The sequence below is a fragment of the Podarcis liolepis genome (genome assembly GCF_965112155.1).
Source record: "Podarcis liolepis genome assembly, chromosome: 7".
Taxonomy (NCBI): domain Eukaryota; kingdom Metazoa; phylum Chordata; class Lepidosauria; order Squamata; family Lacertidae; genus Podarcis; species Podarcis liolepis.
In genome coordinates this window covers 22370926-22397241 of record NC_139561.1, presented here as the reverse complement: position 1 = coordinate 22397241, position 26316 = coordinate 22370926, and the positions used below count along the sequence as shown (strand labels likewise).

At 44.3% G+C, this 26316-nt stretch overlaps 2 protein-coding genes across 5 annotated transcripts in view; both read left to right on the top strand.

Moving 5' to 3' along the window:
* The window catches only part of AURKAIP1 (aurora kinase A interacting protein 1), a 155656-nt gene that overhangs the window by 100213 nt on the left and 29127 nt on the right, over positions 1–26316 (top strand). The gene's annotated exons all lie outside the window — the stretch shown is intronic.
* Positions 940–16524, top strand: CCNL2 (cyclin L2). 4 transcript variants are annotated; one of them, XM_083513065.1, is made up of 11 exons: positions 940–1541; positions 5464–5538; positions 6169–6278; positions 6925–7045; positions 9125–9189; positions 11725–11824; positions 12241–12345; positions 12740–12881; positions 13922–14039; positions 14216–14308; positions 15144–16524. In XM_083513065.1, the coding sequence occupies exons 1-11, from the start codon at positions 1191–1193 to the stop codon at positions 15499–15501; spliced, it is 1638 nt and encodes a 545-aa protein (XP_083369191.1). In that variant the 5' UTR covers positions 940–1190; the 3' UTR covers positions 15502–16524. The 4 variants fall into 4 exon arrangements, with proteins under 4 accessions (XP_083369191.1, XP_083369192.1, XP_083369194.1 ...); XM_083513066.1 differs by having other exon boundaries at positions 1168–2194; XM_083513067.1 differs by lacking the exons at positions 940–1541; positions 5464–5538; positions 6169–6278; positions 6925–7045; positions 9125–9189 and adding exons at positions 9915–10039; positions 11018–11314.

Here is a 26316-nt window from a genome sequence, read left to right as displayed (position 1 = left end):
GGTTCCTGAGCTTTCCAGTCAGTTTTGCCATTTTGGCACAATCTGACAGTTTAGTTTGCCATTGCTCTCTGGTAGGAACTAGGTGCAGTTGTTTTTTTAATGAGCCTTCTCAGTAGGTACCAGTATAACTACTGGTTTTATTATTATTTATTATGTTGACGCTCCCCATCCGCTCAGCACCTGGGGGGGGGGGGAATTGCCCACACCACCATAAATAAATCCAGTGCTGAGTAGGGGCATGCCCTTAAATGTGTATAGGATTGCAACCTTACTAATAGGGAGTATTTTAAGAGTGCAGCTTTTAAAGGCATGCGCTCCAAGAAGTCCCATTCCTGTTGGTAGGATTTCCTCCCTAGTAAGAGTGTCTGCTGTCTAAAAGCCAAAGGGAAAACGAAGGGGAACTTTGGTCCCTCTCCAAATTTCGAAGTTGGAAACAGGTTCAATTTCTGTGTTAAAACAAATTTGAGGACCGGGCAGGAAAACCAGTCTTGTGGCAAACAGTCCTCTTCAGAGCAGAACCATTGAAGATAATGGACATGATTGTTTTAGGCGCACCAATTTCAGTAGGTCTACTCGGAATAACACTTAGTTGGGTACAACCCTAAGCTTCCTTTGTTTTTAGCTCGAGTCAAGAGTGGTCGATTCAGGCATTGACGCAACTGAGGCAAGGGAGCATTTTCGGCCCTGTTCTCTGGCCTGACGTATCCCGGACTGTACCACTTCAAAGTACGAGGTGGGATCTCACTTGTGTTTTTTAAAAGTAAGTGCCAGGGCTTTCTCCTGACATGGTGGTTTTCTATCGGAGGGTTTTTTAAAAAAATAATTAAAAAGAGGATAAAAACCGTAATTATTTAAACTCTTTCCCCCCCTTCACTCTGAAGTGGTACAACCCAACGTGAGCCAGCCGTGCCAGAGAGTGCGCGTAGCGCATGCCGGGAAACCTTTGCCTTTCTTCCATCTCCCTAACGTACCTTCACCCTCCTCGTTCTGAGACGGTTGAATTCCCAACCGTTGCGTCACAACGGAAAAAGCCGGCGCTTTCGCCCAATAGGAGGGCGCACGTCTTTGCGGCTGGCCAATGAGGAGGAGGAGGTGGGGAGACAAAAGGCTTGCGCGTGACGTAGGCGCGGACGGGGGTTTGGAGGCGGCGGCGAAGTGAGTCAGTCTGAGGGGAGCGACGTCGAGACAAGATGGCGGCGATAATGGCGGCCGCGGGAGGAGCAGCGGCGCTGGCGACGGTAGGGCCCGGCCTCGCCGGCTCAGCGGTGGCGTCGTCGTCGTCCTCGTCGTCGTCCTCCGGCGGCTACTGCCCACCAGCCCTTCCTCCTCCGGCTCTCCCTCCGCCTCCCGGCGCGGTCCGCATCGGCGACCGGCTATACTCGGGCGTCCTCATCACGCTGGAGAACTGCCTTCTGTCGGCCGACGCCCTCCGCTTCACGCCTTCCATGAGCAGCGGCCTGGACGCCGAGACCGAGGCTCAGCTCCGAGTCACCGGCTGTGAGCTCATCCAGGCCGCCGGGATCCTGTTGCGGCTTCCTCAGGTGCGGAAGGAGCGAGCGAGCGCTAGGCCTAAACCTAAGGCCTAGGCCGCACTCGCCTGTGGAAGGGAGGCCTTGAAATGGGATTAAGCAGGGACGGGGAAGAAAAAGGAGAGAAAAGGTCAGAGAGAACCGGGAGGGGGCTTCGTTGGGCGTTGAGGGCAGTTGGAAGGCGGTTGGAAAAGAACCTGTTACAGATTCTGAGCGTGTGTCGTGTTGTTTTTTGTCCTATCTGAATCTAGACATCGAGGCTTCTGGATCCAGCGCTTTTATTTTTATAACTTAGTTCGTATTTAGTTCATACAAAAAAAATGTATCTTGCCTTTGAGCCATTCAGGTAGCTTCACAAGTCGATCCAGAAGTCAGTGTAAGAGAATTGCAGGTAAAGGTAATGTACTGTGGCTTTTGTACATATGTATGCATGTATATGATAAAAAGTAAGCTATTTTCTTTAGCATCTTCAAAAGTTGGGAAAGTGTACAAGAATTATGGAGGGTGAATTCTTTTTTCCTTCCGTGATGAAACTCTAGGTGCTGTCCCATCCCGGCCCTCCTTTCTTTATTCATTTTCTTCCCCCTCCCCCAAGCTCCTGCTTTTTATACCATCTCACTTTATGGAAAGTGTTCTGCCAAATTGAAAAGCTGCAGTGTTATTTGGTGAGTTTTTAGATAGTACATAGCCTAGCTCTGGTTTTAGCATCTAAAGCTCTGTGTTCTCAAAGCCTGGGTCGTTGTTAGTAGTATGTTATACAGCTGTGAAAAAGTTTCATTCTTCCTAGGAAGATACAGACAGCTTTAGATAAAGAATTATTTCTACAGAGGGAAAATCTTGCTCACTACATTTCTATGCTGCCTCCTTACAACAGTAAAATGAGGTAGGTTAGAAAGTTTCTGGCCCAAGGTCACTCAGTGATTTCATTGAATGGAAATTAGAGCCTGGGTATTTCTGGCTTCGTCCAAGTTTAATACTCCAGCCACACTATACCACCACACTGGATCTCTTTTAGCTAATTATTGCAGCTAGTTTATTTTACAATTAATTAATATATATAATTAATATATATACAATTAATATATGTATGTATATATGTGTGTGTGTGTGTGAGTGTGTGTGTGTGAGTGAATGATTAAAAAGCATGACTCTCCATTGTGTCCAAATATATTGATACATACCCAGTAAAAAGTGGAGAAGCCTGTTTTTATAGAGAGCAATAAAAGCATGGTGCCAATAAAGTTCAAGCTTCTCTGTTTTTATTCCCCACCCCACTTCACTTTCTGGGCACCTCAGCTTTCCTCTGATCCTCTGAATGTACCTGGCAACAGAATGAGCTTTTTTGAGAGGGGGTAGCCTTGTTAATCTGTTGCAGCAAAAGCAACAAAGACCTGTGACACTTCAAAAGACTAGAAAAAGTATTCTCGTAGAATTTCTGGAGTTAGATCCAGAACTTAGTTCCCATTGAAATCAGTTGGAACCTAAGCACAACTCATTTCATCTGGATCCAATATTTACCATTTAAGGTGTTACAATACAATACTTTGTTGTTAACATTGGTGTTGAATTCATCAAAGAAAATAGTCATATACCAGGTTGTTCTGTCCATTCTGGACTGGAAGAGTACACCATCACACACACCCTTTTCTGAGTGTGGCTTATTCAAGAAGGAGAGTGGATTTAAGTGGACCTCTGGCTTGATTCATCAAGGCAATTTTTGACTTTTGGAGGATAAGTCTGTCTGTGGTAATTTAACAACCTATTTTATAGCATTAAGCAACCTTCATGAATTTGCCTGGTAGTCATGATGTCTGCATCAAAACTCTCAGGTTTGTGAGTGGTATCAAAGTCATGGAAGCAAAAGTGGGGCTTTTGCATCCAGAGCAAAGTGGAGCCCCCAGGGGAGAGGACTCTTGCTCTCCCTTGCTTATGTAGTTTCTGGAAGTATTTGATTGGTCACAGTTGGAAACTGGCTACCAAACTAGGTGGATCTTTGGACAGATACAGAAAGACTGTTTCCTGTAATGGATTAAATAAAATTATGAAGGCTGGATTTATGAACAGGAGGAATTCATGGGCAGCTGGCTGACTGCAGTGTCAAACAGAACATTAGACTAAATGAACCATTGGGCTGGCAAAGCAAGGCACATCTAGATTTTTTGCTGGGGGGCAAGGATTTGGATAGATACATGGTGTGCAGGTCTGTCGTTAGTTCTTGGCACTGGTAGCTTAGTGGAACCTCCATGCCCAGAGGCAGTATAACTGGATACTAAGAGCTGGATGCCAATTTACAAATAATGGTTTTCACTATAAACTAGACAGATATTGCTGGGAGGATAATGCTGTAAGACATGGACTGACTGATGCTTTGATCTGGGATTGGGGCAGGATGATCTTAAAGGGAAAGAGTTCTATAGGGAGGAGTGTGTGTTTGTGTAATGAGGTAGGATTTACATTAAAAATTGAACATAGGGCCTTTTTTAAAGCTTGCTGAGAGGTGGTAGAATTGTGTTGTTGGGGCAGGAGTTATAACACCCATTTCCCCAAGCAGAAACGATTTGGAAGAGTAGTTTGATGGCTTTCTGGAGAAAACAAGTTAGCATTATGTGTGTAATATGTTTGTGTAATTTTTTATATAAGCTATATAATACACAGATGCAGTAGAGATAATGTACTGTTATAATTGTGCTTTATGCTGGGGCTTCAGTTGGGAGGGTTCCTAAGAAGCTGCTGTATTTTAAGGGAAAAGAAGAGTAGGTGGTCTTTTCCAAAAGCAAGGAAAACAACTTGGAGAAGCACTGTTTGAGACTGTCTGACCTGGTCTAGATAAAGGATGTAAATGTTTTGGATGTAAATGTTTGGAGAATAGGAGAAAGGTGGTTGATTGGATTTGCTGCTTTGTTCAGTTTCCCTCACTAGCACTGGAGGGGGGGTTGTTTTTTCCTCCGGGACAGTTGAGCCCTAGAACTGAGGACCCAAGGCTGCCAGGCATGAATAGATCTTAAAGATTCTGATAAGGACCCCTTCCCACCCTGGCATGGGGATTTCAGTGTCCCAAGAAAAGGAGGAAGGCAGAGGGGAAAACCCTGTTTAATGGAGGAGGTTCTCAAGCCCGTAGTTCTATTCCAGGAAATCAGTGATGTAACAGGTCTTGCCCGGAAATGACGCTATCCCCTCCCTTGCTAGTCTTGTATGTTTGCCAAGACATTCCGGCAAGCCTGCTGGTTACCACCCTTTTGAGGAGGATGTGGTGTTGTTGTTTTCTGTTCAAACTAGAAGGGTTTTTTGTAACATTTCTCTGATGCTGAAACTGTGACGAGTTCACTGTGGCTGATTCATCTTGCCTTGTATCTAGCGAGTTGTTTTTGTTATGTTTTTAGGGGAATCTGCTCTTGGTTTCTCCTTCCAGACTGCCTGTGATCAAATGTTTTTTGCTCATTGATTGGCTTTTGAAAGGACTGTGTTGCCTAGTTTTGAGGAGGAACAACGAACTCTTTCATTTAGCTCTTAAATTTAACAGCTGGCTCTTTGGGGAGAAGCTTAGATGAGCAAAGCAATGTGGGCGGGTAAACTTTGTATGGTCTGAAGACCTGTATTGACACCAAGCAAATGTTTCAAACTCACTAGCCATGTTAGAGTCATTGGATGAGGATGGTTACAATTTGGATAGTTTTGTACCTAAAAATACTTGTGACTCCCACCTTCCCATCTTACAATTGTCAGAGCACTGAGAAGTTCTTTTGAGTTCACTCCACCCCTTTTTAATTAAATGACGTCGTGTGCATGCGCGGAAGAGGCGAATCACGACACGCACAGTCACGGGTTGCATTCTACTCAGGATGCAAGCGGGGCTCCAGAACGGATCCCGTTTGCATCCAGAGGTACCACTGTATTTACTGTCATATTAATATAGATTCTCACTTTTCTTTCTTAGGTGGCCATGGCTACGGGGCAGGTGTTATTCCAGCGTTTCTTTTATACAAAATCATTTGTGAAGCATTCCATGGAGGTATGGGATTTGTTCTATGCAATTAATAATTGGTATCAATTTGATTTTATTGATTAAGCATGGTAAACTAGTTTGCTGAGCTTCTTGCATGTTAGCCCAGTGTTAGCACACTGATTTGCAAATAATTCCTATTGATCTCAGCTGTACTTATTCCAAGCAAGTGTGCTGAAGTGCTAGTTTGTCATTGAAATGTATTCTGCAAGCTATTCTGCCATCTCTGTAACATAGTGATTCTTAATCCTGAGATTCTAGAAAACTTTTTAAAAAATGGTTTTCTGCCATAGTTTGCACTTGAGGCAAAAAGTTCCAGAAATCTTATTTGTGGTCTCTCCTTTAGAGGGGAGTTCCACAGTTGGGACTCAACCATAGTAAAGAAGCTCTCTGAAGGAGTGTCCCTGATAAGGTCAAATCTGAACTGATGGTCTTTCAAGCACCCTGGTCCCACGCTGTTCAGGGCTTTCAAAGATAATGCATATCCCTTTCTCAGTGTGCCCATAAATGCATGGTGAAGCTCCTTGTACAAGATGTTTACACTAGTCTGATGGCCATATTCTGCATGTTATTGCTCCTTCAACTGTTAAGAGATAGAGATCAGAATAAAACTTAGCTATGTTCCATATTCTTTTACAGCATGTGTCGATGGCCTGTGTTCACTTGGCATCTAAAATTGAAGAAGCCCCAAGGCGGATAAGAGATGTCATTAATGTGTTCCACAGACTTCGGTATCTGAGAGAGAAAAAGTAAGTCAGCTGTTAACTCCAACTGTGTGCCTTCACACAGTATCTGTTTCCAAGGATCGTGGCAGTTACTCAAGGGCCATTTGTGACTTGCATTATCCCCTTCCCAAAACTCTGGAGGATTTCATGCAACCCCAAAGAATGTCCCTGAACCCCCCCCTCCCCCCAAAAAACCTAATTGGAAATAAAGTTTCAGTGAGTTCCAACTTTTCCAGCCCTCGTTGCATCCTCAACTAGTGGCCATCATTCACTGTCATCTGGGTGAAATTTTATAATTTCAAATTGTAATAAGATAACTTCAGAGGGTTGAAAGATTGCTTAGGTGGGTGCTTCTTCTCTGAGATTTTGGTAGTTTCTTCTTGGGAGGGGTCATTTTTGGAGTAAGTTTGCACGACTCCTACGAGTTGGCTGTTCGAAAGGGAAGTTTGGGGTTCAAAAAGGAGACCACTGCCAGTGTTGCCTAGACAGTTACAGATTTGGAAGTCGCCACAGTCATTTCTCCAGTTCTTTGGATAACGTGGTCCAAATTTAATCTTCTCATGCTGTTCCCATGAGACACCAAAGTTGAGGAATGCCTATTGTTGCTCTACTTTTGTAGAAGGGCTTTAAACTGTTTTTTTTCTATTTCCCCCCTTTAAAAAAACCCCAGGAAACCTGTACCTTTGATACTGGATCAAGAGTACGTTAACTTGAAGAACCAAATTATAAAGGCTGAGAGGAGAGTTCTGAAGGAGTTGGGATTTTGCGTACATGTGAAGCATCCCCACAAGGTTTGTATTTCTTTTGTATTTTTAAGTTTGCCCTCTGAGCAGTGGATAAGAAATTAGCCTGTTCTTAATGTAGCCAAACCATTGGCAGTCTTTGTTTCTCATTTCAAGAATTGCCTGCTAGTTTATCCCGTCTCATTTGGTGAATGAAGACTGGTTGCTTCAGATATTAGGTGCTGCTTAGACTTAGCTATGCTTGAGTTCTCCATTCAAAGTCCTTGGCATGAAAGCAGCTTATTCTTGTGCAAGCAGGTAACAACACCATTGTGTATCTATTGGGTAGTGTGTGATAAGACTTTGGCGGGTCAGCCCTACAAGTGGCACAGTACAGAACTACATTTGTGTTGCTAAGATGTTCCTACTTCAAAGAGGGACTGGTGGCTGCTTCTGTTCCTCCCACTTTGTATGCTTTACTGTTTGGCTTACTTTTTGCCCTGAAAATAATTGAGACATGTTCTATCACTTTAAAGAAGCAGGGAGACAGTTTTCGTTGGCCGCTTTCAATTTATTTTGTCCCAATTGCGCAGTCATGGCTGGTACGTCACTCACAACACCCCACTTCATAGGTGGCACCACTCTAGCATCTCTTGAGTTTTATGTCTGATTAACTGTGCCAATAAGCAGGCAGCGCTGGAGAGGTAATCAGGTGTATAGACCCAGTTCTGTGCCCAACTGAAGCTTACAGGCCTCCCTCTTTCCATTCAGGCATGGCACAATCCCCTTCTCTTCCTCTACCTCAGCTGCCCTTGGTGCTCATGTTATAGCTATGCCATTTACATCATTACTTCAGCATTAGCCACTCATGGCTGGTTCCCCCAGGATGCTCAAGAGGTTAAAGCCCAGATGATGTCTTAGGTTTGCTGGATCGTCTTGGACAGGGCATGCTACAAAACCTGACATACCTAACAAGATTGTAAGATTGAATTCTGCCCAGTAAAGGAAGGGCAGGATTTAAAAATGGGCAGGGTACATTGTAGCATTTTCTAAGGTTAATTCAATCTGGTTTGACACCTGTCGGCTGTGGAAATGTGAACCCTTCAGTAGTAGGTGGGGTTACCATGAGTGGAAGCTTATGATAACCCAGTAGTGCAGGCTCCCATCTTCTCTGACTTTTTCAGTCCTCAGATCTGCACCATCCTTTATGATCTTTTTGCCTTCATTTGTTGGAACATCCTGGTGGTTCTGGGTCTTTTTTTATTAATGATTTTTATTAGTTTTCCATTTAATAATATACAATCACACCATTATTATCCACTTTACGTCTCTGGCTCTTTAGAGCCCTTCGACTTCCTTCCCTCCTGCCTTGTGGCTTTGATAATTAACCTTAATATTATTGCATTTTGTATATTTTCAAATTCTAACAAACTGCTTACCCAAAACACTCAAAATTTAAATAAATATAAAAAGGGAGAAAATTTCTCATTACAAGTTTTCAGACAACCCTGCTAGTGATGTCAATGGCTTACAATTAATCTTTTAAATATCCTGTAAACGTACTCCAGTCTTTTTGGAATACTTGCTCATGCTTGTTTCGGATTTTCCCTTTAGCTTTGCCAGTTCCAGAGTCCATCATTTTCATCTGCCTCTCTTCTTTCGTTGGTGTTTCTTGTATTTTCCATTTTTGAAAAAATGAAAACTTGTGGTTCTGGGTCTTGAGTCAGTAGATCATATACTCTTCTCTCTACCTCCCCCCCAAAATCTGACCTGTGTTACTAATACATTTCAACATATCTTTGTATAGAAGTGCTTCCACCATTTCCCTCTTTGTTATTCCTATATCTTCGAAGCAAGCACTGAAGAAGGAAAGCTGCCAAATAATATTGGGGTAAAATAAGAGACACTTGTGAGCAGTGCACAGCAGTGCAGAGGAAAGAAGCTTTGCTGCACACATACTCTCAAGAGTACCACTTCTCTGACATCCTAAAACATATTCTTAACATTTTATACACACCGTGGAGTCTTATCAGGCCATTGATCCAGACTAGAATAACCTGCATTGCATGGGTACCCTCCTCTGTCTAGATGAAAACCTCTTTCCACCACTTGGATCACCTGTATAACTCAATCACCCGTATCTTCCAGATAATCGTTATGTACCTTCAGGTATTAGAATGTGAACGTAACCAACACCTGGTCCAGACCTCATGGTAAGTTGATGTTTCTTGTTTTTATTGAGGCCAGCGGGGCAGTGGCAAAAATATGTCATGTGTGGGGTCAGTACTTTTCTCCTCCACTGCCATGTTCGTGGCATGAGTATGGTTCCAGTCTTAGCCTGGAATGCCGCTTCTATCACCCCAAGTTGACGGGCCTCTTTGTTAAAGATTCAGACACTGTCTTAAATGGTAAGAGAGCTTTAAACCCTCACAAATGCACCCTTTGCTCTTTCTTCCTTTTACTCCTGCCCATTCAAGTTACTGCTCAGGAGCAGGGCGTGAAGGCACCCTTCCTCCCCTGTTTGCCCAACAGCATGTCTCATTCAGACATATGCTGCCTCTGAATAAGGTGTTAACCATAGATATACCCCCTTCATTCCTAGTGTGGGGAGGTGGTCACTTCTGCCATGCCATCATTTTACTTGAAAATTATTGTAAAAACAACCCTGCTCATACAGTTTCAGCTTCTTGATATTGGTTATGAAATGTATTGTGTCCATATGTAGTCTATCTGCCCCTTTCTTGGTATGGGTTTATATTAAATATCCCCCCCCTCACTCCCAAGAAAGCATACATTGACAAATGGTAACCTGTGAAAACTGACATGATGTAAAAATTGACCTTTAAGCAAAGTTTGTGTTTCTACTGACTAAAACTGTCTGGCTGTTTTCAAAGAGAACCTCTTTTGACTCTTCTTTTCTGTACTCTTTTGATCAAAGGGTAGCCTCTGAGGGTAAGTGACTAAGACTTCTCCTCTGCTGCCCAAGCGCTATGGTGCAGGGATAACTGCCGTCTTCAGTCAAACCCAAGCAGGCTCCACAGAGAGAAGGCTGGCTCTAGACAGGTGGTATGCGTACACAAGTCGAGTTAAAACTGGCCGACTGCTGCTTGTGATTTTTTTTTAACTTGTTAAATTTTATTTGTGCGTTTTTTCAGATAAGTTTGTGTTACTGTCAGGATGCTTTGTTCCCATTTTATGTCCTTTAAAAAACCCACAGACTCTTTTATTAAACTTGGGTTTAAAATCTTTGAGGGGTTGGATTTTTAAAAACTTAATTCATACTTGAAAGCATAAGCATTGCAATAAGAAGATATGTTACTTCATAGCACCTCAAATTTTTCTGTTGTACTTTTTAAACTGTGTGTTTTGGGGTCCTGCACATATCTACTTCTGTATATCCAGTAAAACTTCGGATGTATTTCTGCAGCAGGTTCCTTCCTCCATGCATCATAACAAATGCCTTTGGAACTTGGATTATATTGTGCGAAACTGCAGTTCAGTGTGGGGAAATAAATACAGGACCACCCAGGCAGTCTCTTTGGTTGCACCTAAATAGGACTTTCAAGGTCCCTGAAACACTTTTAAAGAATGATGTAAGCCTTTAAAGGGCTGGCCTACTCTTCAAAATCCCAGCTCATCTGGGTTAGTCTAAATGGCAATGGAAACATTTTGGATCCGGTTAACCATAGTATTTTTTCAAAACCTGCTAATTGAAGACTGAAAATCATTGCTACCCAAAGCCAGAGTCCCCATATTCTTCAGCTGCTTTGGTTTTGAACAAATTGTGTAGGAATTATGTGCATAGCCTGATTTGGTATAGTGACATTGGTCACATATTAATTTGCACCTTTATGACAGGCACAAACCATAGGCCCAATCCATTTTACAACTGTTTAAACTTTGTTCTGGGTTTTGTCCACTGTGCATTTTGGTGTGTTGTAAGGAATTATCCTTCAGATTTCCATTTTAAGGTCACAGAAATACGTGAAATGTTCTGGCTGGACTTTGTGCAATATTTTTACAGTGCAATATTTTTTACAGTTGCCTCATTCTGTGAACATTTGTGTTGAGAAACCTTGTTACAGTGGGGCAGTCTGGAAGCGGCCCAATGACAACCCATTGAAGAACTTTGGTCCTTCAGCAGTGACAATACCAGACACCTGGACTGAATATCTGTGGCGCTCTCTTGCTCTCTCTAAAAGCAATTTGTGTGTCGGATGCTTTCCTGAGTGGAGACTGGTCACTCCAAAAGAAGCTTGCAACAGAAGATTCTGAATGCTTGGAAAAAGCCCCGTTCCTTCGACAGAGAACTTCTAGCCGGACCTGTGACTTCAGACTGTCCGTTTTCAAGTTTGCATGTCGCTCTGCGTGACGGGATAAAACGTAGATTTTGACAGAATTCTTCAAATTATGCTTCAAAAGTTGTGCCTACCGTAAAATAAAGTGAATTTCTGGTCTTGTTTTGCATGAGAACAGGCCAGTAGCTCATAGCAGGGAGAAAAGTGAAGTTAAAATTGGTTCTCTTTCATAAAATGCCAACATCCAGTTAATAAATACTTGGCAGTTGTCCTTCCCTGTCAAATCTGTGCACTCCAACTTCTTGTCAGGTTTCACAGGATTATCTAGGATTCAAACAGCTGTAGAATGTCCTAGACAGCTAGCTACAGTGTGCCTTAAAAACAGCATAGCCAAAGCAGGGGATTTCAGCAGACTTCTGCAACTTTCCCCTCTCCTTTTTGTCTTCTCAGGAACTACATGAATGACAGTCTGCGGACAGATGTCTTTGTAAGGTTCCACCCTGAGAGCATCGCTTGCGCGTGCATCTACCTTGCTGCTAGGACCCTGGAGGTTGGTGTTAACCTGGCTCATGCTATATAAGATGCTCTTGTTTTCCTTGCGGAGTTTTTACTGCCGCAATGAGTGTGTTTAATGAACAAATGTGGAGGATTTAATAGTGGCTGCCTTTTTATTTCTGCTCTCATGTGCAGAAGGAAAATGGTGACTTAAGTAGACATTTCCCCCTTTCCCAATTCAGTATCCTCCTTCATACACAGAAGGAAAGTGGGAGCTCAGACCTAAGGAGAAAGGTTGCCTTGATGTAAATCACACCATTTAAACTCCTTCACAACCACCCATCTCCTTGGTTATAAACAGTAAAAGGCTAAGAGAGTGATTATTGTCTGAAAGGTGAAGTGATCTTTAGAGGGATTTTGAACGGGTTGGGGTTTTTTGGTGACTAATGGTGAACGGTGTCTTGCTCACAGATTCCACTTCCAAACCGCCCTCACTGGTTCCTGCTGTTTGGAGCTACGGAAGAGGAAATCCAGGAGATATGCACGAAAATTTTGCAATTATATACACGTAAAAAGGTTGGTCCTGCTTATTCTTTTGAATTTTTCAAACGGTGGGAAAGCACACTGGCGTGTTTTTAAGACTTCAGGACACATACTTTCAAAGTTCTGTTGATTAGAATCTAAATTTCTTTTTTTCATCTTGAGTACCTTGAGAATTTTGTTCCATCCTCCCTGTCACACAGATTTGGGATTTGTGTTGCAGCCCAAATTGTGCACATAATAATAGCAATATTGCTTAATAAAGAAGGTAACCTTGCCAGTAGCACGTCTAATAAAAGTGCCTGGTGTTTTGTTCCTTTGCCTTACCTTGCATTTTCCATTGTAAGCCTTTGGGGGAAAGCCTGTCTATGCAATGCTCTTATGTAGGTGCCAGATCAATATTTTGCTAAAGCACACACCGTTTCCACAGGTTGATCTAGCTATCCTGGAAAGCCGAGTAGAGAAGAAAAAGCTCGCCATCGAAGAGGCAAAGGCGCAAGCCAAAGGCCTCTTACCAGATGGAACACCCAATTTGGATACCGTGTCGGGGTTTTCTCCTGCTCCCAAAACTGGTTGGTATCCCTGGTCCTATATGTGTAGTTCCTCACTATCTCAGTATAGCCAGGAATATGGGTGCCATATCATTTTTGAATGCCCTCCCACCATCAAAACAAAACTCCTTGCAAATGGAAAACTACCCTATTACTGGGAAGGTTCTAGTTCTTTCTATGCAGTGCTGCTTTCTCCTTGCAAGGAATTATTAGGGTAGAGCCTTAAGAAACAGACCCCCAAACTAAACCTATGCATGTTATTGTGCTGCCTACCTGCTCTGTGTTGGTCAGGCCTAAATTCTCTAGATATGGGACGAATCCTCCATTCCTTATTAAGATTTAGGCCGTAATTGTACCACATTAGATGTCTGCTCACATGTGCTTCCTTTTATAGGAGGAGGATGACTTTAGGCCTCACATCAGCTCAGTGACCCAATTGAAATTGGTGGCTGGGCATGTAGGAAGCCGGTACAGCATTCCATTGGTTGGTGTCTCATTTAAATCTGGTTCTCTGCAGCTGCACATGCAAAATGACATGCCTTCCCAGGCTAGAGTAATGGTAAACAAATGGGTGGCGGCAACCTAGTTTTACAGGAGCTGTCAGCTACATGGAATGTCACACAGGTAAATTACACATGCAGGATCCCATTTGAAGTTGTATCCCATTTAGCCATGTACACTGCACCCTAACACGCTAAGTAAAGTAGGACCTGTTGTTGTCTTGATAGTAGTTGTCAGCCTTTCTGATCAAAGCTCTCATTATGGTGAACTTGCAGATTTGTGTCAGCACTCCTGACTTCAATTTTTCCAGGGTTTTTCTGGACATGGAACATTGTAATCTGAAGGCCCTGGCTTATCTCCAGTGCTGGCCCTATGCTGAATATACCCACTGAATTTCCTGGACATGGTTGACTATGGTCCATTCATTTCAGTGGGTCTACTCTGAGTAGAACTTGCTTGGATATGACCCCCCTATCTGTAAAAGTGCATTGTGGGTGATGGTACATAGAAGCATGTCATCCCTTAAGTTTTGACTGGACTTTCCTCTTACGCATCTCTAGAGTCTCCAAAGGAAAATAAAGGCACCAAGCCTTCCCCACTTGCTGTGCAGGTGGTAAAAAACGCCAAGCGGAAAATGGAAGCGACAAAGCGGATGAAATCCAACAGCCCCGTCAATGGGTAAGGGCCTTGCACAATAAACTGGTCTCTCCCCCCCCCCCCCAGCCTTATTGTGACAGTGTTGCCCCAAGTGGGTTATCCTGATTTCTTGCCTTGGGCATATGTGTACCTAGGTTGAGGGGGTGACTGGGCCACTTGTTGCTTTGACATCAAATTCTCTTGCTTTAACCTCCCAGCGTTCAGAAAGGCCGAGACAGTAGGAGTCGGAGCAGAAGTAGAGACCAGAGTTATTCCAGGTCTCCCTCAAGGTCACCATCTCCAAAGCAGAGGTATGTACTGCAGTGTGCTCTGAAAGGGACTAGAGTTCCAACTCTACCGATACCTAAGCTGGGAAGAGAGCAACCCAGTACCTCTCTAGAGCAGCGTCTCAGTTGAATGTAGTGGTAGTGATTGGCCAGCACTCTGTCTCTGGCATTTCAGATGATTTTGGGGCCTTGTCCTCACAGAGGCTGCAACAATTGGCTCTGTATTCCACCACAGAATCTCTGCATTTAGGGAAAAGCATTCCTGTTAAATGTCACAGGGGAAAGAGATTTATCCTAGACTTTTCCTTGACCTGCTAGTTTTCCGTGTGTTTGATTCGGTCATACAAGACCATAGCATGGCTTGCTTCACCCGTTAATGTAGATATAAAAGGAGAAGTTGAAACAGGCATTTTGATTTCCAGCATGGATTTAAAAGCTGTGAGGGAGGGGAGATCTTAGCTTGGCAAACACCTGGTCTTCATTTCCCGAAAACATGGGGAACATGTCTGGCGATAGGCACAATTGCTTGGTGATCTACAGGCCAACCACATTAAGCCCAGAGATTTTGCTTCTCTCTTCCCCAAGCCCTACTGTTGCCAGAGCCACAGCAGTATTTCTGCAGCCATTTCAATGTTTCTGCTGCACCTGAGGATGATGATGACAACATCATTAATGTCAAAACATGCCTGATCTAAGCTACAGCAAAGCTCTGTGATAGGACCTGGAGCACCCATCCACAGCTGCCTAAGAATGCTGTTGTCCCTGTGGGGTGTTCTTGTTCCACGATTGGAGCCACAGGGGTGTCTTTCTCAAATTTGCTAGCAAACTGAAGCCTTTTCCCTCTTGTCCCCTCCGCCAGGAAGAGTGAAAGCTATTCCCCATCGAGCGGCTCCAAATCCCACAGCCGCTCGAGGAGCCGAAGTGACTCTCCCCCGCGGCAGTTCAACCATGGCAGCTCGAGCTACAAAGCCTCCAAGATGAGGAGCTACAAGAAGGCCAAGGGGTACAAATACACCTCTCCCAAGCAGCGGAAATCCCGCAGCAGGAGCTCGTCACGGTCCCGGAGCCACTCGCGAGAACGCTCGGACCACTCTGGGAAGTACAAGAAGAAGAGCCACTACTACAGGGATCAGAGGCCCGAGCGGCCCCACTCCTACGAGAGGCCAGGCCACCGCTATGAGAGGGAGCACCCAGGCCACAGCCGGCATCGCAGATGAGCAGGACCAGAGAACAGACTACACGAGCTCTCGCTCTTGTCTTCCGGGGGCTCACAGACTTAAAACTCTTGGTGCCTGCTTGGTGCAAGGAAGGATAGTTAGAAGGACTTAATTGTGACATGTCCCATTTACTATGGTTGGGGTTTCTTTGGAGGGGCGGGTGTCTTTTGAGTCTCCTCATAATGTGGGAGAGCCTCTCTTCCTGGATCACCTGTCTGTGTTCGACAGGCGATGCTTCTTTGCTGCTACAGAAGCAGGACTGTTTCGAAATAATATTGGACTCTGTGGAGAGAATTGCCTTATGAGGCTGGTCAGAGTGTTCAGGCATTGCCCTTCCCAGCCCCAAAGGATTTTGGACACTCAGACCATACAGCGTTGCTTGGTGCTAACAGCAGTCCTTGTTCGTTTATTTCGCAGTGGACTTGATTGCGTTGTAGAACACAAGGTGATTTTTTTTTTAATTTTATAAGAATCAATGCCTATATTAGGCGGCCTTTTTGTGTGTGTATATATCTGGTGTTGGAACAGTAAGGACAGAGAAAGGCCTTAACCTGTTGAATTTCACCCACAAAGTGCAAATGCATTGAATTAAATGGGGGGGCTTTGTAACCTGCATACTGAATATTGAGAAATTTAAATTCCTCAACTAAAGACTTCTCCTCACCCCCTTCTTTCTTTTTGCATAAAGAACTCTGTGGAAATGTGAAAGTATTTAGATTCAGTGTGTTGGAAGTTGTCTATTTTTTAAAACGTGGTGAAATGCCTGGTGCTGGCCACCAGCTCAGGACTTCGGATGCTTTCATATAATATAACGTTTTATGTGGTTTAGATAAACTCTCTACTCAGGATCTTTAAAAACTCTTGAAGAACTGATAGTTTGCCCTCCCGTTGCTTGCTTATAAGAAGGTGTTTATATTAAGAGAGAAATTGTATGCAGCACAGGAATATCCGTTTTAGTGGTATATCTGAGCTGTCTTCCTGTTCCCAGATTTTCATTAAAGTATTTGATTTTATATTTAAAAACCTTCTGCCTCTGTCCTCGCCTAGGATGGTTGTTTAGTATCAGCATTGGAAACGAGACGGCTTTGTTCTTAGCCTGTGCACAACCCCAAGGGGCTTAACTCTTAACTAAGGAATAGGTAATAAGAGTTTCTCCACTGGTGGACAGGTGAAGAATGCAGTACAGTGGTACCTCTGGTTACAAACGCTTCACATTGCAGACTCTGCTAACCCGGAAGCAGTATCTCGGGTTAAGAACTTTTCCTCAGGATGAGAACAGAAATCACGAGGCAGCAGCGGGAGGCCCCATTAGCTAAAGTGGTACCTCAGGTTAAGAACGGTTTCAGGTTAAGAATGGACCTCAGGAAAGAACTAAGTACGTAACCAGAGGTACCACTGTATGGGGTGTTGAACTTGGCTTCCTGTACATCTCTACTCCTTTTATAGCTTGCTTTTATTTTATGTAGCAATGTCTGAGTGCATAGGCAAAAATTGAGTTTCCCACTCCACGAAATCAGCAAGGGGGTGTAGAGAAGCAGGGGGCTGTGGAGGGTGGGTGGATTGCCTAAGGTCACCAAGTGAGTTGAATACTGACCTGAGATTCAAAGTTCTGGAGGACAGTTAATGCCATTTGCATAAGAGCAGGATTGCGGAACCTCTGACCCATGGACCATTCTTGGCTGGTAAGGCCATTTCTCCCAAAACCATGCCCACCTGTCCCAAGTGTTGTCAGTGGCTGATGTTGGAGGGATGGGGTTCAGTCCTGCTGGGATCTGCTTTGCTAATGGGTTCCCTGAAGGAGTGCACCTGAAGGAGCCATTCCCACATGTCAGCTTTGACAGGTGCCTGATGGAACTGCCGTCCAGGTACCATCCTGACATCAGGTCAGGTGATGGGGCGGGACTGCCCACTTGTCAACATTGGCCCATTAGGGGAGATAAAGATCTAGCCTGTGATGCTAAAGAGGTTCTCCATGCCTGACTTTAAAACTCTATTGCATTTGTAAATTGAGGATTAAGAGGGATAAACAAAAGGCATTTAAAGGGAGGTGGGAATGGAAGGCAGGTGACACCACATGCACATTTCACATGCTGGGGAGGGTGGCAGTAAAAGAGAATGGGTGGGGTCAGATGGGAGGAATCTCTAGGCATGGAAAGGTGGACCTCTCAGTGAGTGGTGGGTGAGTAACATTGCCAGTAGTATTGGGAGCTTTCCTTATGGATTGCTAGTGGCGGCTTTTCTTGGTCCCAAATTTACACCAGCGGAGTAGAAGTAGATTCTGCTCCTGGTTCCATCTACCATTTTGCTGACATTTGTGGAGAGGGTTTCTAGTTATAGGAGGCTTTGGTTTCTGAAATTTTAAGGCAGTCTGCTTTCATATGGGATTCCCCCCACTTTAGCTTCTGCCTCCTAAAGTTCTGCTGAAAGATGGAAGCTCTAAGAAATTTCTGAAAATGAAAAGTCTCGCCTTCTCTAGAAGCCCTCACCTGATTGACCTGCTTTAGAGGGAAAGTTGTGTCTCTGGCTTGCCTTGAAATGCATGCTGACCCATTTGGCAGCTGAGCTAGTCATTGCTTAGGCCATATATTTAGCAAAGAGTCCTTTATGGATAGCTTTGTTTGTACAGTATATTTAAAATGAGACACCTGCCTAAAAATAACCCCAAGTGTTTCTAGCTATAGCTGTGGAATATTTGGGTTCTACAATCCAATGCTAGTCGTCTTCAGATTAGACCAGTTCAAATTAACAGGCATGACTAACTTAGGTCCATTCATTTGAATGGGTGTACTGTTAAAAAAAAATAACTTAGTTGGCTCCAACCCTCTGTTTGCAACTGGAAGAACTGTTAAGAGCTGCTGGCAGCAACCAGGTTCACCTGCCGGGTGAGGCACTAGTAGGTCCTGGTTTCCATCTTAACTGGTGGAGCAGCATTTGAGATGAGCGATCAGGGAATGAGCACTAGTGGCCGCTGTTGAGCTTCTAAACTGCCTACAGTGGATCTTGATGCTGCTGCAAGGAGCAGATTGGAAAGGGAGCCTGGCAAGGAGAAGCTGGGATGTAGTAGTGGCTGTTTCAGTCACCTTGCAGAGGAATTATATATTTATATAGGCGTTTGGAGCCCTAAGGTCAAAATGGCAGGGTAGAAATTCTAAAATGTTATTCCATGGCTGGCGCAGGTCAATCAAGGTCAGTACACTCTAAAATAACTTGCAATAATTATTTATTGGATTTATACCTCACCCTTTTATTGAAGGCACTCAAGGTGGTAGACATAGTTCACCCTGTCCTGGTTAATCCCCACAACCATAATCCTGTGAGCTGCATGATGAAGTGGGGATTTGAAGCCCTGGTATGTGGCTACCAGTTCGAAAGCACATCAAAGTGCAAGTAGATAAACAGGTATCGCTCCGGCGGGAAGGTAAACGGCGTTTCCGTGTGCTGCTCTGGTTCACCAGAAGCGGCTTAGTCATGCTGGCCACATGACCCAGAAACTGTACGCCGGCTCCCTTCGCCAATAAAGTGAGATGAGCACCACAACCCAGGAGTCCGCAACTGGATGTTGGGATATGCCAGGGAGACGGGGGCATCAGGCAGGCCCCCAGCTGGCTCCGGACGATCAGTCTCCCGTGGAACAGCATCAGTCAGTCAGTGACACGAGCCTCAGATACATTTACAGACCCGTGCACGCTCTGTCAGCAGAGTGTGTAAATCACCTCACAGCAAAAGGCGGACAGAGGCAGATGTGCAAGCCTATTTACCTCATTTATTCAGCATAGTTCAGGAACAAAGGAAAACATGTCTGCATCCCTTCGTGTCCAGCAAAACAGCAGTAACATGAAAGCTATACAGTACAGTGGTACCTCAGGTTAAGTACTTAATTCGTTCCGGAGGTCCATACTTAACCTGAAACTGTTCTTAATCTGAAGCACCACTTTAGCTAATGGGGCCTCCTCCTGCCGCTGCACCGCTGCCGCACGATTTCTGTTCTCATCCTGAAGCAAAGTTCTTAACCTGAGGTACTATTTCTGGGTTAGCGGAGTCTAACCTGAAGCGTATGTAACCTGAGGTACCACTGTATACAAAAACTGAAGTTCCCAGCGAGAGCCGGAAGTAAACAGGCATGTGTGACACACAACAGTCATGCCTGACCCTTTTAAGGTGGAATGGAGCTATATCCTAACACTGGACCTAATGGTGAGGGGTCCCTTTACCTTTACAGTGGTGCCCCGCAAGACGAATGCCTCGCAAGTTCCTGCTGGTTTTTTCCCTCCCTCCCCCCTTTTTCTAAGCTGCTTATCAGCTGATCCGATCAGCAGATAAGCCGCTAATAGCGCTAATCCATCAATGGGCTTGCTTTGCAAGACGAAAAAGCCGATAGATGAAGAGAATCACAGAATTCGTCTTGCGAGGCACCACTGTACCTTTACCTATGTTGCTATGAGAGGTGAGCCCTCCAGAACTGGACACAATATGGGAGTTGCACCATAAATTTCTTCAACAGCATTGATCCAAGCAGTTTGCCACCACAAGGTGGGCCAAAGACATGGGCTTGAATCCCAGTGGGATCCGCATTGTAACAACTTGGGAGTGGCCCTCTCCTGTACTTGAGGCTGAGGTGCAGAATAAGGGGGACCAAATCTGAGCAGTACCACCGTGCCCATAAAAGGTCTCTGTAAACATCCCTTCAAAAATCCACAATGTTAGCCTTTGCTCTTGAGTTCCTCTTTGCACAGGCTCAAAGTCTCCTGCACAGAACACGGTCACATTTTCATTGGCTACCAGGACTGCACATCCATCTGCCTTTCTGTTCCAAACGGAAGAGGGATGCAAAGAGCTTCTCTTTGTGAGAGATCATGGTAGCTGAAGTCAGTGCCTTTCCTGTGGACAGACATGCCCATAGCATAGAATCATAGAGTTGGAATAGACCACAAGGGCCATCGAGTCCAACCCCCTGCCAAGCAGGAAACACCATCAGAGCACTCCTGACATATGGTTGTCAAGCCTCTGCTTAAAGACCTCCAAAGAAGGAGACCACCACACTCCTTGGCAGCAAATTGTTGCGGTCATCTTGCGGTCTTTTTCTGTCACATGCCATTCTCTTCTGGCAGCCATTTTGTGACTGGCACCCATGATGCTTTCTCAGCACCCTAAAGGGCACCCACCAGCATGAGTTTGACTAAACTGCAGGAGGCAGTGGAAGACAGAAGTGCCTGGCGTGCTCTGGTCCATGGGGTCACGAAGAGTCGGACACGACTAAACGACTAAACAACAACAACAACAGCCCAATTAAGCTAATGATCACGCTGGTGCACTGTTTGCACAAAGACCTTCCAGGTTTCGGAGGGCCGGGAAATGAGAATAGACTTGTCCTAGTGTGTACTATTTATTTTTAACTCGATAATCAACCTTCCCTTTTGATCCCCACACATCCTGGGACAATAGTAGGTTATGGCTCAGTCCCAGCGGTTGTTGGCGCCGGCTCACGGAGTGCTTTAAAAAGCGGAAGTTTTCAGGACAAACCAGGGAATCCACATAATTGCTGGGTTCTTTGATAGGGCTCACCCTTAATGGTGGCAGCTGTGTGTTGGTTGTGGACAGCCCGGTCTCTGGAGCCTCAGTCAGCTTGCAGATGGAGCTGTTGGATTCAGGAGAACAAAGCGGCTTGTGGGATCTCTAGGACGCTTTAGCCAAAATAAAACCCCAAGCCCCCGGAGCCTAAAACCTGCCTTTACATGTGTGTCAGGAATTGGTGGTTCCCATAAGAAAAGGATTGGACAAGCTGTGGGGAGGAAAAGAGAACATCTTGTCCCAGGAGATAATGTCCGTCTGCACATGTTTCTAATCCTATAATTTGATTTCTGCCATCTCCACCTGAAAAAGGATTTTAAGTAGCACACAGCATCACTGCAAAGAAAGCAAGATGATGATCCAGCGAGCAGATTGAGAGATTGTGTTCTAGATCCTGCTTGGGACTACGATTTCCACATCGTACTGGCTGGTTTTAAAATTCTCCCAAAGGAGCCCATGACAGCACACAACAATGTAGCAAAACACTGCAATTAAAATAAAAGCATTAAGAATATCTAAAAATAGGTTTTTTAGTATTTTTTAAAATAGCCAAACAGCCTTACAGCTAATCACCTAATGTACCTGCCCCATTGCAGGGGTTGCTCTTATATAGCTTAGTTTCAATGGTCATTGATACAGAGCGACTCTGACTGGCAACTTCTGTGTTCCTGTGGGCTACTCTCGGCTGAAAAAACCTGAAATATCTGGAAACTTTGTCGCTGAAGAAGCCCAATGGGCGAAACAGGGGTGTATCCTGAGAACTGCCTTGTTACTAAGTAGTTCCGTTTGTTACACTCTCAAGACATAGGACGATGCAGAAGGAAGTTTCGTTTGTTACACTTTTAAGACATAGGACGATGCAGAAGGGAAATATTAGTATGAAATGGCATTGCCAAGAGGAACTGTATGTTGTAATCATTGGACTTTACAATCTTTGGACTTGACAATCCTTGGGCTTTACGACAATAAATACCATATTTTTTGCACCATAACACTCACTTTTTTCCTCCTAGAAAGTAATGGGAAATGTCTGTGCATGTTATGGAGCGAATGCTCCATAACATGACGGCGGGGGGGGGGGGGATCTGCTGCAGTTGTGAGCAGAGGATCCATGGTTCCCCTTCCTTCCCTCCTCCGTGGTTACAAAGCATGGATCCACATGGATCCTCAGGATATTTGCATTGGGCTACTCCAAACTCACTGTCAGATCACATGTCTGTGGCCACAGCATGAACCACAAAAATCATATATCCACTATTTTGTTTAGAATATTTTTTTTCTTGTTTTCCTCCTCTAAAAACTACATGCGTGTTATGGTCTGGTGTGTGTTAAAGAGCGAAAAATACGGTACATATAGAAGGTTAATAGTAATATGATATGTTATTGCCATCAGGAACTGTGCTTTGCCATTTTTTGATATGACAATTAAATTACAGTTTTATTACATATAATGTTATGTTACTTTACAGTCAGTTACGTGTGTGTGGTGGTGTTCTAAACATGATTTACGTAATGAGGCAATTGTGCTGTGTGATATCTTGTTCTCTGCTTGACTTAGTGTAGTTACGATCTCGTATTTCGTTCATCCTTTCTGCTGCTCTGGGAACTGGTAAGAGCACATGGACTTGTGCATACTTTCACTTAAAAACAGTTCACTTGCTCTCTTAGGAAACATTTAGTAACTGTACAGCTCTAACTGCACAAAATGGTTTCAGAGATGAAATAACATGGGGAGAGTCTCCTACAGATATACCTCACCAGAGAACATTCCACAAAATGGGAAGCCACCACTAAGGAGGCCCTGTCAATGATCAGCACTAACCAGGTAGCAACAGCGCCATCAAGAGGGCTGTGCTGGCAGGGGCTAATGGGAGCTGGAGGCCCACAAGTTCTCCATGTCTATGAGTGCGGGAAGACTGATTCAGTTCCTACTTAATGCACAATTCCCAAAACGATACGTGAACCAAAACCCAGCCAGCCTTTGAGATTTGCCCTGCTCTGAATTTAGCAGTGCCATTCTCCAGCCAAGCAATGTTTGCCAACATGCTTATGCTAGGGTAAAGCATGCATCTAAATACATGTAAGCCAAAATAACACACGAAAGCACATCACATGAGGCAAACATGCATACAAAAATGTGCCTATCAGTGGAAATTCGCATTAAAATGCTGATGAACCATCAGGAGGATTTTATTTTATTTTTTTAAAGCAAAGCGATGAGGAAATTTGGAGAGCTGAACTAAAGATTGGGAAAAATGAGGAACTGAGGGAAGTTGAAAGTGACAGATTTGCCCACCCCTAGCTGTGCCCAATCCAGACCCTATGTTCTTTTGCCTTGGTTATCCTTAGATAGCCTTTTGTTTTGTTCTTTATTGCGGTTGGGCATTTTTCTCCACCTTTATCAGGTGTTGAATCTCGCCACGTAATTGTGCTTGGCAGAACACAGTGTCACAAGAAAGGTGACTCATCTCGAAGCAGATGCTCCCAAGCTTTGTCACATACCTGTGGCAAGCGGTAGTTCTGGCAATGTGGACTTCGGGGTTGGATTACCGCAATATTCTGGGCATGGGGCTTCCCTTGTGCTCAGTCCAGAAGCTGCAGCTAGCACAGAGTGCTGCGTCACAGTTGCTGACAGGCATAAGACCCTCTCAGCATACAACACCTCTGCTCAAGAGATCTGCAGTGGCAACCCAAGTTCAATTTGCTATCAAAGGTATATAAAGCCCTAAACAGCTTGGGTCCAGTTTACTTGAAGGATCGCCTCCCCCCCGTACATGCCCACTCAAACGCTTCGATCTGCAGCAGTGGCGCCACATTGGCTCCCAATACGTTTCTGAGCACAATTCAAAGTGTTGGTGCTGACCTTTAAAGCCCTAAACGGCTTCGGCCCAGGATACCTGAAGGAGCGTCTCCACCCCTATCATTCAGCCTGGACACTGAGGTCCAGCACCAAGGGCCTTCTGGCGGATCCCTCATTGCGAGAAGTGAGGTTAAAGGGAACCAGGCAGAGGGTCTTCTCAGTGGTGGCACCCGCCCTGTGGAATGCCCTCCCTTCAGATGTCAAGGAAATAAAAAACTATCTGGCTTTTAGAAGACATCTGAAGGCAGCCCTAATTAGGGAAGTTTTTCAGTGTTTGATGTTTTATCATGTTTTAATATTTTGTTGGGAGCAGCCCAGAGTGGCTGGGAAAACCCAGCCAGATGGGCGAGGTATAAATAATAAATAAATAAATATTAATATTATTATTAAATACTCGTTCTGCACTTGTAAGAAATTGGCCTTGTAACATACACTATGGAACTCCCTGCCTATTGACACTACACAGGAGCCTTCAATAAAACTAGGTGCGTCTTGTGGTCTTGTGTGTCTTATATAGCACCTGCTTAAAACATTTTTTTGTATAGACAAGCCTATGCAATCAGTGGCGTAGCGTGGGTTGTCAGCACCCGGGGCAAGGCAAGTAATTTGCGACCCCTAACCCATGGATTTGCGCCCCCTAACCCATGGATTTGTGCCCCTAACCCTAACCCCCAGATGTTGCGCCCGGTGCGGCCGGCCCCCCCTGCACCCCCCACGCTACGCCACTGTATGCAATCATGTCGAAATTAACGTGTGTTTATTTCTTTATTGCCCTCTGCAAGAAAGAATAGCTGCTCGCAACTCTATAGACTCCACAGCTGATGGCATGGTCCTGCTTCCCGTTTTTCTTTCTGCTGGAGCTTGGTGAAACTCTACATTTAACCCGTTTGACTGTAGCATTGACACCATTTTTGTTGTTTGGTGTGGTGGAGAAAGCAGCAAAATGTTTATTGGTTCTAGACACAAGATGGAGCTAAACACTGCAATCTACTATAGACAGTTCTTCTGGTCTTTGAAACACTGCAATCTACTATAGACAGTTCTTCTGGTCTTTGAACTAAAGAGACATAAATATAGATAGATTCTCAAAAACTATCCCCATGCTAGCTAATGCTGCTATGTAAAACTCTCAGCCTCTTCCCCTGACTCTCACAAATTCAGAGTCAGACCCAGGCAGCAAAAAGAACATGCCACAATTTTATCATATGTGGTGGTCTTGTAAAGCAGTAAAGGCTTTCTGGGGAATGATATATAATGAATTGGGGGGAAAATGTTTAAAATAACTTTTGATTTAAAAAAACAACCCAGAAACCTTTCTATTAGGAATTATAGGTACTGACATCCCAAAGGAACAGTAAAAGGTTTTTTATGTATGCGACAACAGCAGCATGGATGCTGCTAGCCCAGAGATGGAAAGAAGAAAGAGGAATGGGAAACTAAGCTGTTAGACTATGCTGAAATGGCAAAACTGACCGGGAAACTCAGAGACCAAGAAGACAAGCAATTCAAGAAAGAATGGAGAAGGTTTATAATTTATTTAGGAGACCATGGTAAGCAGATGAAAACATTAGCAGGATTTTAATACCACTTGTAATGTAACAAATATTATGGATAATATGGATAAGTACAAAACACAGACTATGAAATAATAGGCAGTTGGGAATGTTGACAATAAGACCCATGGAGGGGATTCAGTTGCGAGATTCAGAGAAATCTCATCTTATGGATATGCACTGGGTATTGTAACTAATTTGCGCTTGTAAAATCAAGTAAAAATGATTTTTTTTTAAAAAAAAAAAGGACATGCCACAGGACATACCATGAAAGCAATGCCCTAGAGACTATTATGCCCATATCTACATTCCTGAACCAATGGGAAGGTGAATGACTTGGCAAGTCATACACTCGACCTCGGCTCTGTTGCCGTGGTAACCTAGTGCACCTGACACCCTTATTTCATAACATCCAGACATGGAGGATGTGCTCTTCAAGATGAGGCCAAGCACCGTCTGATTTAACTCAGTGTTCACAATACACCAAGAGTTTGCAGGCACAACAAATTTGGGTTTACAGTGGTACCTCAGGTTACAGACACTTCAGGTTACAGACTCCACTAACCAAGAAATAGTACCTTGGGTTAAGAACTTTGCTTCAGGATAAGAACAGAAATCGTGCGGCGTCAGCGGGAGACCCCATTAGCTAAAGTGGTACCTCAGGTTAAGAACAGTTTCAGGTTAAGAACGGACCTCCAGAACGAATTAAGTTCTTAACCCGAGGTACCACTGTAGTAATTTTGATGGAACTACTCTGAATTTGACTTAGCTGGATGCAACACCCAGATTCAAATCCCTACTCAGCCATAAAGTCTGTCATAGGGGTGCATAGCT